At 35.9% G+C, this 13,807-nt stretch overlaps 1 protein-coding gene across 1 annotated transcript in view; it reads right to left on the reverse strand.

The window, feature by feature from the left end:
* The window catches only part of LOC121322196 (alkyldihydroxyacetonephosphate synthase, peroxisomal-like), a 37,643-nt gene extending 26,834 nt beyond the window's left edge, over positions 1–10,809 (reverse strand). The window contains exons 1-8 of the mRNA XM_041261793.1: positions 10,602–10,809; positions 8,253–8,342; positions 6,753–6,843; positions 6,471–6,591; positions 6,302–6,376; positions 5,653–5,724; positions 4,529–4,608; positions 2,889–2,969 (exon numbers count right to left, since the gene is read on the reverse strand). Coding sequence (XP_041117727.1) covers positions 2,889–2,969; positions 4,529–4,608; positions 5,653–5,724; positions 6,302–6,376; positions 6,471–6,591; positions 6,753–6,843; positions 8,253–8,342; positions 10,602–10,780 — 789 coding nt within the window. The 5' untranslated portion in view covers positions 10,781–10,809. The remainder of the gene's footprint in view (positions 1–2,888; positions 2,970–4,528; positions 4,609–5,652; positions 5,725–6,301; positions 6,377–6,470; positions 6,592–6,752; positions 6,844–8,252; positions 8,343–10,601) is intronic.
* Between the last annotated feature and the right edge of the window lie 2,998 nt (positions 10,810–13,807).

The raw sequence follows: 13,807 nt of genomic DNA on the forward strand, positions 1-13,807 counted from the left end.
AATACTTACCACACTATCTTTAAAAGACAAAATGAGTCTCGTTCAAGTTCATTCACTACATATAATATATCCCATCCAGTAATATAACCATTGCTATTTTCAGCATTCCAGCTTGCTAACAAGAAGACGTAAGAACATATTTATTAGGAATGAAAACAATACCCTAATGTAAAGCATATACTGTAGCTTTACTGGGTGCTTAATTAGACATATGTGTTTACAGATTCCAGTCTAATGAAGTACTTGATAAAACCTAGAATGTCTCAGACTGTTATAAAAAGGCAGTTTTATACAACAGCCATGAGCATGAGCCAAAAAGTTTTTTCCATTAAAACAATCACATTGCATTTACAGTGGGCAAATTATTGGCATGAAAGTAAGAACAATACGTCCAAAAAGTATGGAGAATGAAAACAATGCATTCCAAAAAGATGCCAATGAATAAGTCATAAAAAAACAGACAAGCAGGCAAACTAAACTTTTCCATTATCCATCCTCTTTAAAAGAAAATGAGACGTGCAGGAAGCCTACAGATTAGAAGCAACACAGCCCAGCCACAGTTTATAATTTTCTCAAGGAAGGATGAGTTTTAATGTTGAGCCATCTGGTAGATGAAATGGAGCTTTCAATATACAACACGACATCTATTTGAGATGCAGAACACACATTCCTGTACATCAAACAGGCTCTAGTTTTCCATTTTTCTGAATTAGTTTGATGGAGCCATCTGTTCTGCACCTGAGTTTCAATCAATGCCCTTCAACATTCCGCCAAGTGAGGTAATGCACCTGAATTTTCCCCGGGACTACCGTTTACATTATCACCACTTGCTTACTCGCTACCAGTTTTCACGCCTCTGTATTCAACAGAAGCAGGATCAATACTTATACTCAATAAATATTCCTTTTCTGTTTGCTATTTTAGAATTCAGGAATTCTGCAGTGAATGCAAAATCAGAACTGATATACACAAAGGGACAGAAATACAATATACAAACATGTATTTATTTATTTAAAAAAATGGAGGCTCTCAAGGCCTTCAGCCAGCATCTGTCCCCCGATTGCCTGGACCAAGCTGTGCAATATGTCCACACAGATGTGTTGGACCACACCACTGCTGCCACTGCTGTGGGGCTTAAGAAACCAATCATGTGCTTGAACAGCAAAATGCTTCTGCTAGGGATGGGTCAGTGAAGTAGAATACATGAAAATAAAATTTAAAAAATTTAAATAGAATATTATATATTTGAGTACACGAAAAGCCTTATATATTAAGCTACTAGTAGAACCAAACACATCTTTCTTTTTAAATGCTGACACTGGACAGTCTTAGTCAGATGTTATTTGCATATTAAACCCAAGGAACCCAATTAATTACGAAGTGCTTGTAACAGCAAAATTGTAACGTAAACGTATTCTGTTTCAAACTGTTGTCAGTTGTGTTGCCTTGTTTTCAGCTAATGTGAACAGATCCATGCTTGAGTACCCCTGCAGACTGCACACAGCAGATGTTGCTAGGCAGTTGTGAAACAGCTTCCGGGTCTGGGAGCACGGCATCTGCGACCTTTTAATGTGTAAACTGAAATAAAATAATGTATATATCACATGCTAAAAGAAGGAAGCCAAACTTAGGTAACATTGAAATTAGAAAGGTAATTTAACTTTATGATGAATATAAAAAATAAATGCTAAGCAGAACAACGCAGTGACTAATAAGAAAAAGCAAGATACTTGAAAAGGATTTTTTTTTGTTTTGTTTTGGGTTTTCTTTTAAACTCTGGATTGCAGTTCAATGTAAAACATCTACTGCTGACTTTGTATGAATGGATGGAGTAAGGTCAGCATTTGACTGATCATTAAAAGTACAACCAGGTATGTTCCTGGTTTTGAATTATTTAGAGGTTATTGAATAAACAAAGTAACTTGACTTCAGTACTTAACGGCTAGTTGTAATTGGTAGTAATGTTAAACTATTGTAATGTTGGAATGTATTTTCTATTGTTTTAGCCAGGTCCCAATATTTGTACTAGTCAAATTATGTTACGAATGTTATTATTTGTTCGAATTAAACAGCTGTGTAATATTTAGTTTGCTATATGATAGGTGTTATTTCTTTCTGAATACAACAAAAATTATTATTTGGGACTGTTTTGTACTGTGCAGCATTATGCTACTGTTGCTTTAATTGGAAGAGATACCTGCTGTGACGTTGCTGCTCAACTATGTCTTGTAAAAGTTTCATTGAGTTCTGTATTTAAATTCAGTAAACAAAAAGAAAACCCTGTGCCTAAGGAAACAGTATTGAATGAAGAAATCTCGTCTTGGACATTGTTTGTACCGGCCGGCTCCTCCCAAGAGTGACCTTAAACTTTACCAGCTTACACATATGCTGCCTCCTTGTACTGCAGACACATTTGCCTTTTATTCTTGGGAGCGCAAGAGCAGAACTGGTACAGTTTGGGGAATCGAACACAAGAACATTTTGGAGCCTGCGTATTCAAAAAGGAAACTATTAGAAATTCCCATCCCTAGCTTCCGCTGAGTTTACATTCCTCATTGCAGTATTATACTTGAGTTGGGACAACATTTACACTTTCATATTGCAGTTAAAAACAAACAGTGTAATTAACAAAACTATTCCATAAATCAAACCTCTTAAGCACTTTCCACCGGTATATAGGTCCAAACATGTGCAGTCTTGAAAGAATTTGATATATGGTTAAAGAAATCTATTTGCAAGCCATGTTTGCTAAGTGTTCCTTTCAAAACTGCATATCTGAGACCTATGTAGCTATTGGAAGTGTAAAGCAGGTATGATTTATGGAATAACTGGTGTTAGATACAATCACTTCTAATGAAAAGCAGCCTGCAGTACATTATGTGACTTACAAGCCTCTCCAGATCCTGTCCAACAATGCCTGCTTCCACATGTGCGGTTAGATTCTTCTCATCAATCCACAAGATTCGATTCTGTAACAATGTATTACAAAAGATGATCAGATGAATAATGTAAATACATACAGTGTACATTATTTAAATATAATATTTAAAAGCTTTTAATTACTGTATATGGAAACCAATAAAAGTATATAAAACACTTTTTTTTTTTTTTATTGATGATGAAAAATAAATTATGTCAAATTGCAAATAAAAGTGTATGCGATTTTTATATCCTGGTATACCGCCATTGTTATTTTATCTCACTTAATTTAATTAGAAACAGTCAAGTCCTCTGACTTCTGGGCTGAACTATAAATCCTGCCAACCTAACATTACCATTTAGATCCGTGTCGTGATTCAAACAGTTGTAGATCAGTCACAGAGTCTCAGGACCTGCCTGTGCTTATCCGATGCAGATATCTGTAAAGCTGTCCAATCTGAACGAATTCCAGTTTATGAATGCATTCCAATTACTCCAGCCTTGCGTTAATGTAAATGTAGGAGTAAAGAGGTTTAATACCAGAAAATCAAAATGGGCCACATCAAACAAACCAACTATGGAAACTAAAATGAAAGGAAAGGAAAGACCCACCCAACCACAATAATTAACATAAATAAATATAATTGAACTAGGTGTAATTCACCACATTTTAAACTGAATGTATTCTGCTTGAATAAAAGGAAACAAGAAAATGCATTGCTTCTCAGTGTAAAGTACATGGTCAGTGCACTGGTGTTAATGCCACTAACTTTGTGATGCAGAGATTACAAAGGTTGTGAGTTTAGGACCACAATGTGAATTCATATTATTGATAGAATAGCATTGCAAAATCCTGCAACTTCTAAAGCTATCATTTAGTACAGATTCCTGAATACATTGGAAATTAAATGGGAGTCTGAAATAATAGTGTGCTGTGCTTTAGGGCTCATTAGGTTCCAGGTAGGCAGCGCTGAAGAGTTCCCAAGGGGCAGCATAATGCAGGCAAGAGCGAAGCGTGAACAATGCAGTGAACGTCTCTTAATGCCCTGTCAATTCACTTCAACCCCAACATCCACACAGCACCCTCTGCATCATTACCCTTATATACTCTCCACATGCTCTCTCCACTTAGCTTGAGATCTCAGACACCGGCAACCCCTGCCAATAAGACATGCCCACGCTGGCTGTTTGGTGAAGTGGAACGTTGCTAAAAAAAAAAAAAGCTAGCAAAATAATTACTGTTTTTTTTTTTTTTTTTTTTTTTTTTTTAAATATATAAAGTACGAGCAAGCCTTCTCAGCATCTTTTAAGACTTCAGTAACAGTTAGGGGTTTATAAACATGACACGACGTACGCATTCGTGTATAATGTGCACCAGTCTGTGGACGTGAATGAAAAAAACAGTTTGTTACAGTGCATAAGGTATACAGATTGTATAACCTTCACACAACTCCATATACACAGACTGTAGATAAAACTAATCCCCATTCAAAACCCAGTGAATACAAGCTAATATGGTGTGATTAAGTTAGTCCCATTATTTCTCAGATGCTGGTCTGCTGGGTTGAGTTTGTTTTTAAGCTTCAGTTCCTGGAGTTTTATCACCTACCATTTGTGAAGTATCCAAGGAGAGGATGGTCCTCTTCTCATCTGAAGGGCACTCAACCGCGTTGGAAACACTAGTCCCCCCTGGAAACAAGGACATGTTACCTTTCCACCCACTCTCACTGGTTAATATCAACACTCTGAACAGTCCTGCTCAGGTGTGCCAGTTAGGAAGTTGTTCTCCCTCAGCACACAAGGTGCTCTGAGGCGATGCAGACAAAATAAGGAGAGAAGAACTTGCATTAAACTGTATTACAATGTAAACCTGGGAGCAGCTGTAACTGCTATCACAATAGAGTTTCTTTTTAGATATTTCAATGTTTCTGTATTCTACAGTAGTCAAGAACCTTGGTATCTGCACTGGGAAGAGAATTGAAATGTTATGCAGCAGGGCTGTCCATATATGGCTCTTTAGAAGTATGCCATCTAAGAGTTTTTTTAAGGGTTTGTAGTTTTAGGTTGAGACAAGTACAGTCAAAGTGTAGCATACTGATGTGTTTTAATGAGCAGAAAACCACTGAAGTGGTAGCTTAGTGCAGTTGCTACATTTATTCCAGTAAATCTCTTTTTTAAAAAGTTTAAAAGCAGTTCTTCATCACCTTTATAAAACTGCATCTCCAACCCAAACTTCACCCAAAAGGGAACAGATTTTATCCTCACTTAAACTAATAGTCTGCCAAGAGAGTCATTAGAAATGTGTGTACTGCTGACTAATTAGATTTCTGAAATGATATGAAAGAACACTACGCTCTGGCAGAGCAGTGATTATGACAAATTGATTTATCTTTGATAATATACTGCACTAGGCAGAAGAATCTTTAAAAATGCAGAAAACCATGAAGAAAAAAAGGGAGTCAACTGGATCTTGACTAGTCCTGACAAATGTCTCTAGTACCGTATAGCAAATCTGTAAATGGACATACTGTCTGAATGTATGTCTGTAGGTACATATGTCTGCATGTATATTGTATGTATGTCTGTATGTTATCCAGCTTGCTAACCAAAGGGGAGGTTTGGGAGTACCTTGCAAAAAGAAGCAATGAGAGAAATAGAAGGGTACAGGAAAAAGTATTATGCATATATTTATGTAATTACTTATTATTCATCTATGCACTATGCTACACTTACCACCGAAAGGCATAACACAAATATTATGTTTGCAAGCCAGTTCCACTATTTTCTCCACATCCTTGTGGCAATCTGCAAGAGAAAGGAAATACAAAATCTTTCAATTGCAGACTGGATGTAAAAAAAAATTAAAACAAAAAAAAATACCAAATTTAGTTATCTGTACCCATCTACTGTACATTTTTTACTTGAGATGTGAAAACACCTCAAAATGTCAGTGATAATATCTACAAGTACCTATAAGGCTGCATTACAAGCAGCGTTTATATTTTTCAGGGATGATAACTGCGTAACAAATTATATCAAGAGGTGCGCAGAATACAATGATTTTGATTTTCCAATTTAAAGTACACAGAGAGGAGCACTTTGATTAGCAATATGATTTGCTGCTCAGTTGGGTCATTGCTAATCAAGTTTCACTAACCCATCAACTCATTTGCATGATAAAATAAGCACAGCCACGACATTTGTTAATCAATCTGAAGAACATAATTTACGTTCAGTACTTGGTTACTTGAAATAATCGAAACTAGATGTCAGATGTAATCTCCTAGGCAACAGCACATGAAGCAAATCACACATATTATTATTACGGCTTTATCCCTTCACTACGGCAAGCTTTATTTTATTTTTATTTTTTTAAACTCACTTGGCCACACCACCAAATCTGGGACCCGTTCAAATTTTCCTTCTCGAAGTGCAAATACTTCATGTAAGCAGTGTCCTATGGAAAAATGTAGAGGGGAAAAAAAAAAAAGTGTTTAAAAAAACAGCCACTCAAAAGCAAAGCTAAGAGAGGAAATAAAAAACTTCCTTACCGTGAGCTCTAAAGATTCTGTCTTCGGTTTCATGAGAGAACGGTATGGCAGTGCTTTTAAGGTCCTGGACGAATCCTTCATTGAGAATAGGTGGTGGGACTTCACTGGGGTTAAGAGCAGACTATTCCATAGAGCAGACAACAGTAAATAGATTTCATAATTCAATCTTTACAACATTGAAAATGCTGCTATTATCAGACTAAAACTTTCAATAAAAAAAGCTGATTTGTTAGTAACTACAGTACTGCACTATTTGCCATTAATAAATCAATAAATGCGTACCCTGGCTGGTGTTTTGTGCTCCAGGCTTGCTCCAAAGGTTTTTTCAAACCATTCTCTCAAGGCAGGTAACACCATGCCACCGAGTCGGTACCTAAAACAGGGAAAGGACGCATTACTTAAGCTAGAGGCTAAGTGGAATGGACTCTTTAATATGAGCCTCTATCTTTTCAAATATTTAAAATCGCTGGAGCTGGCAGGGCAGCTTCTGCCAGGCTAGTCAAATTAACCATCTTGTTTTGACATTTAGTGATGTAGGGCTTTTTTAATGATAAACAGCTGTTTCTATTCCTAGCGTAATATGACAGAGCACCAACATTTTTCAGGATCTATCTTTCATTTAATGGGTGTCTGACACAGTGCATTTTTTTCCAACTAAACTGACACCAACACATATTTGGTTTTCAATGTTGCAGGCTAGAGGAATGATGGAAAGTGCGCAAGCTAGGTACTGCAGCTGCATTATCATGAGCAGTCAAAGAGATTATCTAACATGGACAGGGCTACCTGAATAGTTTTATCAGGCTGCCTTTATTTATTTTAAATCATTTTAACATACAGTACTCAGAAAATAAACTTAGATGAACAACGATAAAACCACCTCATGATTTAACACGGATATTGTCAGACTGGAGGGCGTAGAGACCGAACTGCCTACTCTCCCGTCATTTTTCTTGCCTATTATTAACACTAGCAATATTATCAATTACATTATTATTTCTTCTGTCAAAGCTTTTGGTTCTTTGTCGTCCCCCCCCGGGAAAGAGTATAAATGTTTTTTTTTTTTTTTAAACTCACATGCAAAGCACCTAAAGATTGATCCTTCCCATATTGCTGGTAAGATATAAGAAAATTGACTGTACAATCTCAGTTAGCACTCCTTTTAGAGGAAGGAGAGCAGGTTTAATTATAAATAATCCGACTGCTGTAAAATTAACAAATCGGTTAAAATGTTTTAAGTCAGATTTTAAATGTGATGACCTTGAGCTAAATCGACCCTTTAGATTGATTTTGTGTAATACATAACATATAACACAAGATGGCAATAGTGCTACACCGAGTTTGAGGATACTGGTACAGGCCAATAAGGCACAGTACAATACAGTAGGAGACAGTAGCAATGACTTAACACACTTTTAAAAACATATTGGAACATAATACAGTTCAGCACCAGTACAGTAGATGGCATGCCAAACTAAACACAGGCCTGTGTGTAAGGATTGGCTACTGAAAAATGGAATAATGACAAAACAATTTCATTTTAGTTTGCAAACTGGGACAGCCAACCAACTAGCACTTTAAGAAACTACTAGTTGGTTAATCTTTTCACTTTTTTTTTTTTTATACAAAAAATTAAATATTTTCTCTAGTAACGCTACTTCTTTTTTAAATTGGACCACTTGGTCTTAGAAAGTTTTACATAAACACACTGTACAGTGTTTTAAAATGAACACGAAACAAACGAAGCAGCAAGATGCAAGTGTATTAAAAAGCAAACGTTACCTTTTACCAGTAAATTCAGCTTGACCTTTCTTATTAAACGTGAATTTGGAATCATTATAACCCCAGCCATTCCATTTCAGAATCTCCTGCCTATAATTAAAAAAAAAAAAAATACATCACGTGATACAAATATAGCAGTTATTTATTTATTTATTTTTATTTGTATATTTCCCTATTTCACAGACCAGATGCCTAATACAGTACAGGTGCACACACAGATTGAGGTAAACTTGAAAATACTAACCAAATCCGCTTAGCACACACACAGACACACATTATAATGAAACGTGGATGTCTTGTAATATTATAAACATGTAAACAAAAGTCTTTATTTAAAGCGATACGGTACATTTATGTTTGTTAACTATATCCATTACTTATTGCACAATATGCCAACTGATGCCAACAATTCATTCCAGTTCAGTGCGGTGGAAGAAGAGGTGGAGCTCTGTTGTTCCTGGGACATTTTAAAAGAATTATAGAAAGCAAATATGACTATTATTATTATTACGACTACAACTAGTAATAGTAATGAGGCTAAAAATTCAGTTAGTTGTGCTTAACAACATGCATTTAAACAAACATTAATAATAGGGTATAGGAGAGGTTTACATTTGCAGCGTCTTTTGCGTTCTTTCTTGTGTGTGTGGTTTGGCATGGCTTTGCTGAGGAACAACGTGAGGAATATTCCGCCAGTTAAACGAGATCTTGACTGCTGAAATCTTGTGAGCACGGACTAGCACGATTCCTGCTCCGGTTTACATGGGTTTTTAGAGCTATTTATCGTGAGAAAGCGATTGGCCCTGCCCTTACAGTCGTGCTGACGAAAGGACGTCCTTTAGATGTTTCACGATGTATTCGCGTGACAACGTCACAGTCATGACTGTAGAGTCGATTTTCACGTGCATGTAAACCCAAAATATACACTTGACAAGCCTATTTGTGAAGGAACTGTGCTTTTCAGTACCAAGTAAGCGCTGGTTTTCCCGTCTTAACTTTGTGTTCTTGTTTAAAAACGACTTATTCTTGCTTTACTGAATGGTTAAGGTTCTAAACTGCAGAGATCACCTGCTCACAAACAGTACTGTACAGTAGTTGTACAGTAAAGCATGTGACTTTCGTCTGAACTTAGAAAGCACTGTACTAGGGTAGCTGTTCTGTCCAAGCTACTGTACATGGTCAATGGCTCAGGTTCAATGTCAACCACACAATCACAGTGACAAATGCATGGCAAGGATATTTGAGTGTCATTACACAGGGCAACCAAGCAACCAACAGAGTGGCTTTCTGTAAGCAATGGCTGTGATTGTTCTGATTGTGCTTTGCATTTACGGAACTTTAACTTGGCTGGCTATCACTTTCACTGAACCAGGGTTCAAAAGCAGCTTCACAGTCTTTTGAACAAGAATAGATTGTTCCATTTAAAAACAAAATGTGCAGGTCTGACTTAAAAAAATAAATAAAATAAATAAATAAATAAATAAATAAATAAATAAATAAATAAAACTAGTGCTGGTCATTGCTGTAATTTCCAAAGAGCTGGTTCACAAAGATTATTCAAAACTTTTTCAAATGTATAACATAAACTCAGCATACCAGCCCACGTTTTCTAGTTCTTCCAATAAACATGTAAACAACTGTAACTTCTGTAAATTATATTAGTACACTTGTCAGACACTAGAAGTCACTATACCAATAATGTCATAAGAAAACATGAAGCAAAAATCAGTCCTTTTGCTATCTTCTTAATGCCATGTGTACAGCAACGTATTTACACGCAATTGATAGACAATGTAATCATATAACACAAAACATATTCAACGTTTTACAGAAATACACTCAAAGAACGCCATTAGTGTGCCAGAACCAAGATCCACAGAACGTTAAGATGTGTTGTTTAACGCAATGGATCGTGATCCAAGATTTTATATTCCAATGCCTGCCAAAGAAAGAAAATAATGTTCTAGTTCTAACTTGCAACAAGCATTTGCAGCACAACGTCAGTATAAACACAGATAAACAAAGTCAACTTTTTAGAGCGATAATGTTATTTCTCTAGGCCTTTGTAGCTATCTGGCACCACCCACTTTTTTGTAAGGTTATGAATGTCTACATTGTGCATTACACACACAGGCTGTGATAACCCTACTGTAAAGAAAAGAATGACGCCAAGTTAACACACATCTATAACAGTCAACAACGCAATGGGCTCCATATATAGATTTAAGAATACTCTAAACTTTAATCTAGAGTCTTGTTGTGTTTCATAGGCAATCTGGGGTAACTGTTAAACCAACTGTCAGTTAGTATCCTGCCAGAAGCTCGACTTCCCTTTTTAACACCACCCACCTTCTTTTAGGGATGGTCCCGGTTTTCCCGAGACTCCAATCCCCAGCTTCTGCTTTGCACTCGTTTGCAGAGACAAGGAACTGCTCCTTGTTTGTTGGTTTTTGTAAATGACCCGAAATTATTCTCAATCTTTCCTTTGCATTTTGCTGCAGCTCGGAGATGTCACTGCCGGACGCCATGCTGCTTCCGTGTTGTGTGTAGTGCTGAGAGGTCAGGGGTCAACTGTGATGATTACGATATGAGGTGTGTACCTCGCCCCAGCATGCATTGCAAAGAAACAGTTTTTTGTAATTTGCAAGCTAAACTCGCCTGTTAACGTAAATTACATGCGTTACATTAATGCAAACATTACAATAGCTTAATGTATTGTGACTGTGAAAGTAAAGACGGGGTTTTGTCGTTTCCCTTAGTATTGGTTATGTGAGTAGTTTTTCAAATATGCATTTCATACTGTATGTTGTGTCAAGGGCTGTGTTTTCAGTTCCGCACTGAGCTATTTTCATATAAAGAACTAAAGTCTAGTAGTGGTGTTTTGATATTAGTATGATGTGTTGATGGAAGGACAATATCTATCTATCTATCTATCTATATCTAATCTATCTATCTATCTATCTATCTATATATATATATATATATATATATATATATATATATATATATATATATATATATATATATATATATATATATATATACACACACACGCATAACGTGCAGGTTTAATCTGATGGCTGTTGCGCAACTAATACCAGATTACATTCAGAATGTGAATTTGCATAGTTTAGATTGGGTGTGGCTTTCACCATTTCTATGTAATGCATGGCTTAGTATTTGGCAGTTTGATTAACATTTCTTGTAAATACGGCATTGTTATGGCCATTTTAGGTAGTTATTTAAAAAAATAAAACACCCACTCTAATGGGATATTCAGTTAAATGAAAAATAAGTTTAGTGGAGAACCGACGGGCAGCTTTTAAGACATTCCTTGCAGCATTGTGCAGTACCAGTAACAATTCATGAACTCCCAGTAATGTGTTAGAACCACATACCAAATGAGTGCAAATCAACGCTTCTTATTATTAGCGACAGGCCCCCCTTTTATTGTGTCCCTTGTTTAGTTTTTTTTTTTTTAATATTGTCTGCATATTCCAAATTGAATTGTAAAAAACAAGTAAAGACCCAAAGAGTCTTCAAGCGAAGAAAAAGGGGGTGGGTGGTCGTATAGCAAGTGCTAAGGACATTTTAAAACTTCCTTTAAAAATTGATGGCAGTTAAACACAGTTTACAAATCGGAAGTTTTAATTTATAACATCTTACAGAAGAAATGTTGCTGGTTTGGATGCCAGCTATCTTAACTAAATATATTTTAGGCTTACAAAAATAATACATTCACACAGATCATCTACTGCTGTGCATTAAGCAAGATGATCAAATTTTATATATTATATATATATATATATATATATATATATATATATATATATATACCGGTTTAGGGCCAGAAAGTGGTACCCGTGCCAAAACTTGACATGTGTAACGCCAGAAAATTGTATGGTGTCAATGTGATTGGCTACTGCACAAATCACTACAAACAAGACAAACAGTAGTTCACCCACAAAATCGCATGGTTAGTTTTACATAACCCAATTTGTTGCTCATCATAACTTTGCTGAATTGTGAATATACATCACAATTCAGACATCGTCAGCTGCCATATCCCATTCGTGTCAAGGTATGATGAGTTTCGGCACCAATGCTTATTGGACTGTCAGTTGACTAACTGTAGCCCACTTGTTGCTCTGCACAATTCGTGTCAGCCTCCTTTGGCCTCTCTCATCAATGAGCTGTTTTCGACCACTGGCCTGCTGTTGGCTGGATGTCCTTTGGGTGCTGGCCCATCCTTGATACAAACGGGAAACTATTGAGCATGAAAAACCCAGCAGCGGTCCTTCTTTAACCTGTCTCCCCTTCATCTACACTGATTGAAGTGGATTTAACAGGTTACTACATAGTGTCGAAGTGGACCATCACCTGGAGTATTCACTAGATAAAGTACCTTTCAGGTCACCAAGCAGGTGTTAACATGTAAGTACATACATTTCATTAATATATATAATAATATAATATATCTATATATATAGACTATATATATCTATATATAGATACTATATATAACTATATATTATATATATATATATATTAGCGGGAATTTCTGTGCCCTTATAATGAAACATGCAGGAAACTCAGAATTAACTCAGAACCAATTACTGTAACGGCAGTACAAGCAAGGTGAGTTTTTGGATAGGTTTTTGACATCAAGCAGCCACACAGTTTGGCGCAAGTTTACCACAACAAAGTAATTTTGCACTTTACCCATGGTTATACTATGCACTTACCATAGTTTGCCATGTTTTAAAAAATGCTTTACCATACCTCTCTGTGCTTTACAATGCTTGCCCTTGTACTTTGTTACATTTTGCTGTGCTTTTACTATGAGAAACTTTTAAAAGGAATATTTTTGTTAAACAATCACTTATTACAAGACCTTTTGTCAACAGCACATTATATGAAAACTTAATGAAAATGAAATATATTAGGAACAAGATATTGGAATACTTTTATAAAAGTGTTCCATAGTAAAAATGTAGAAAAGTGTAATTAAGCATAGTGAATGCATGGTAAAGCCCAGAGAAGTATGGTAAAGCATAAAGCAAAAACATGGAAAACCAGGGTAGCTATAGTAAATGCACTGTATAAACCTGTGAAAACTGCAAAATTGTTGTAAACTTTTATAAGGGAATACCAGAAAAATTTTATTCTTGCACCATTCCTGACAAAGATAGTATTTCTGCACCCTTCCTAAAATTCTTCACTATTTTATCCATGTTATATCCCCCATCTGTTGTTTCATTCTGGCACTGACATAATCAAATACAGTTTTACCACTAATTTCTGATGAGTTTATGCAAAGTTACAATAATATCTACATTTCACTTTGGTAAAATACTTTCTAAATAATATCACTCTGGGGGGGTGGGGGGTGGAAGTCCAAACGTTTAAACAAAAGCTGTAAAGTGACTTTTTGAATACATATTAGGGATGCAGACAGTAATATTACAATCTGTAGAGAGCAGCCTTTTTTTTTCTTCAAAATGTTTAAATATTTTCCAGACAGGGTAGACAATTTAATAATTTTTATTGACCAG

The sequence above is a fragment of the Polyodon spathula genome, chromosome 10 (genome assembly GCF_017654505.1).
Source record: "Polyodon spathula isolate WHYD16114869_AA chromosome 10, ASM1765450v1, whole genome shotgun sequence".
Classification (NCBI taxonomy): Eukaryota; Metazoa; Chordata; class Actinopteri; order Acipenseriformes; family Polyodontidae; genus Polyodon; species Polyodon spathula.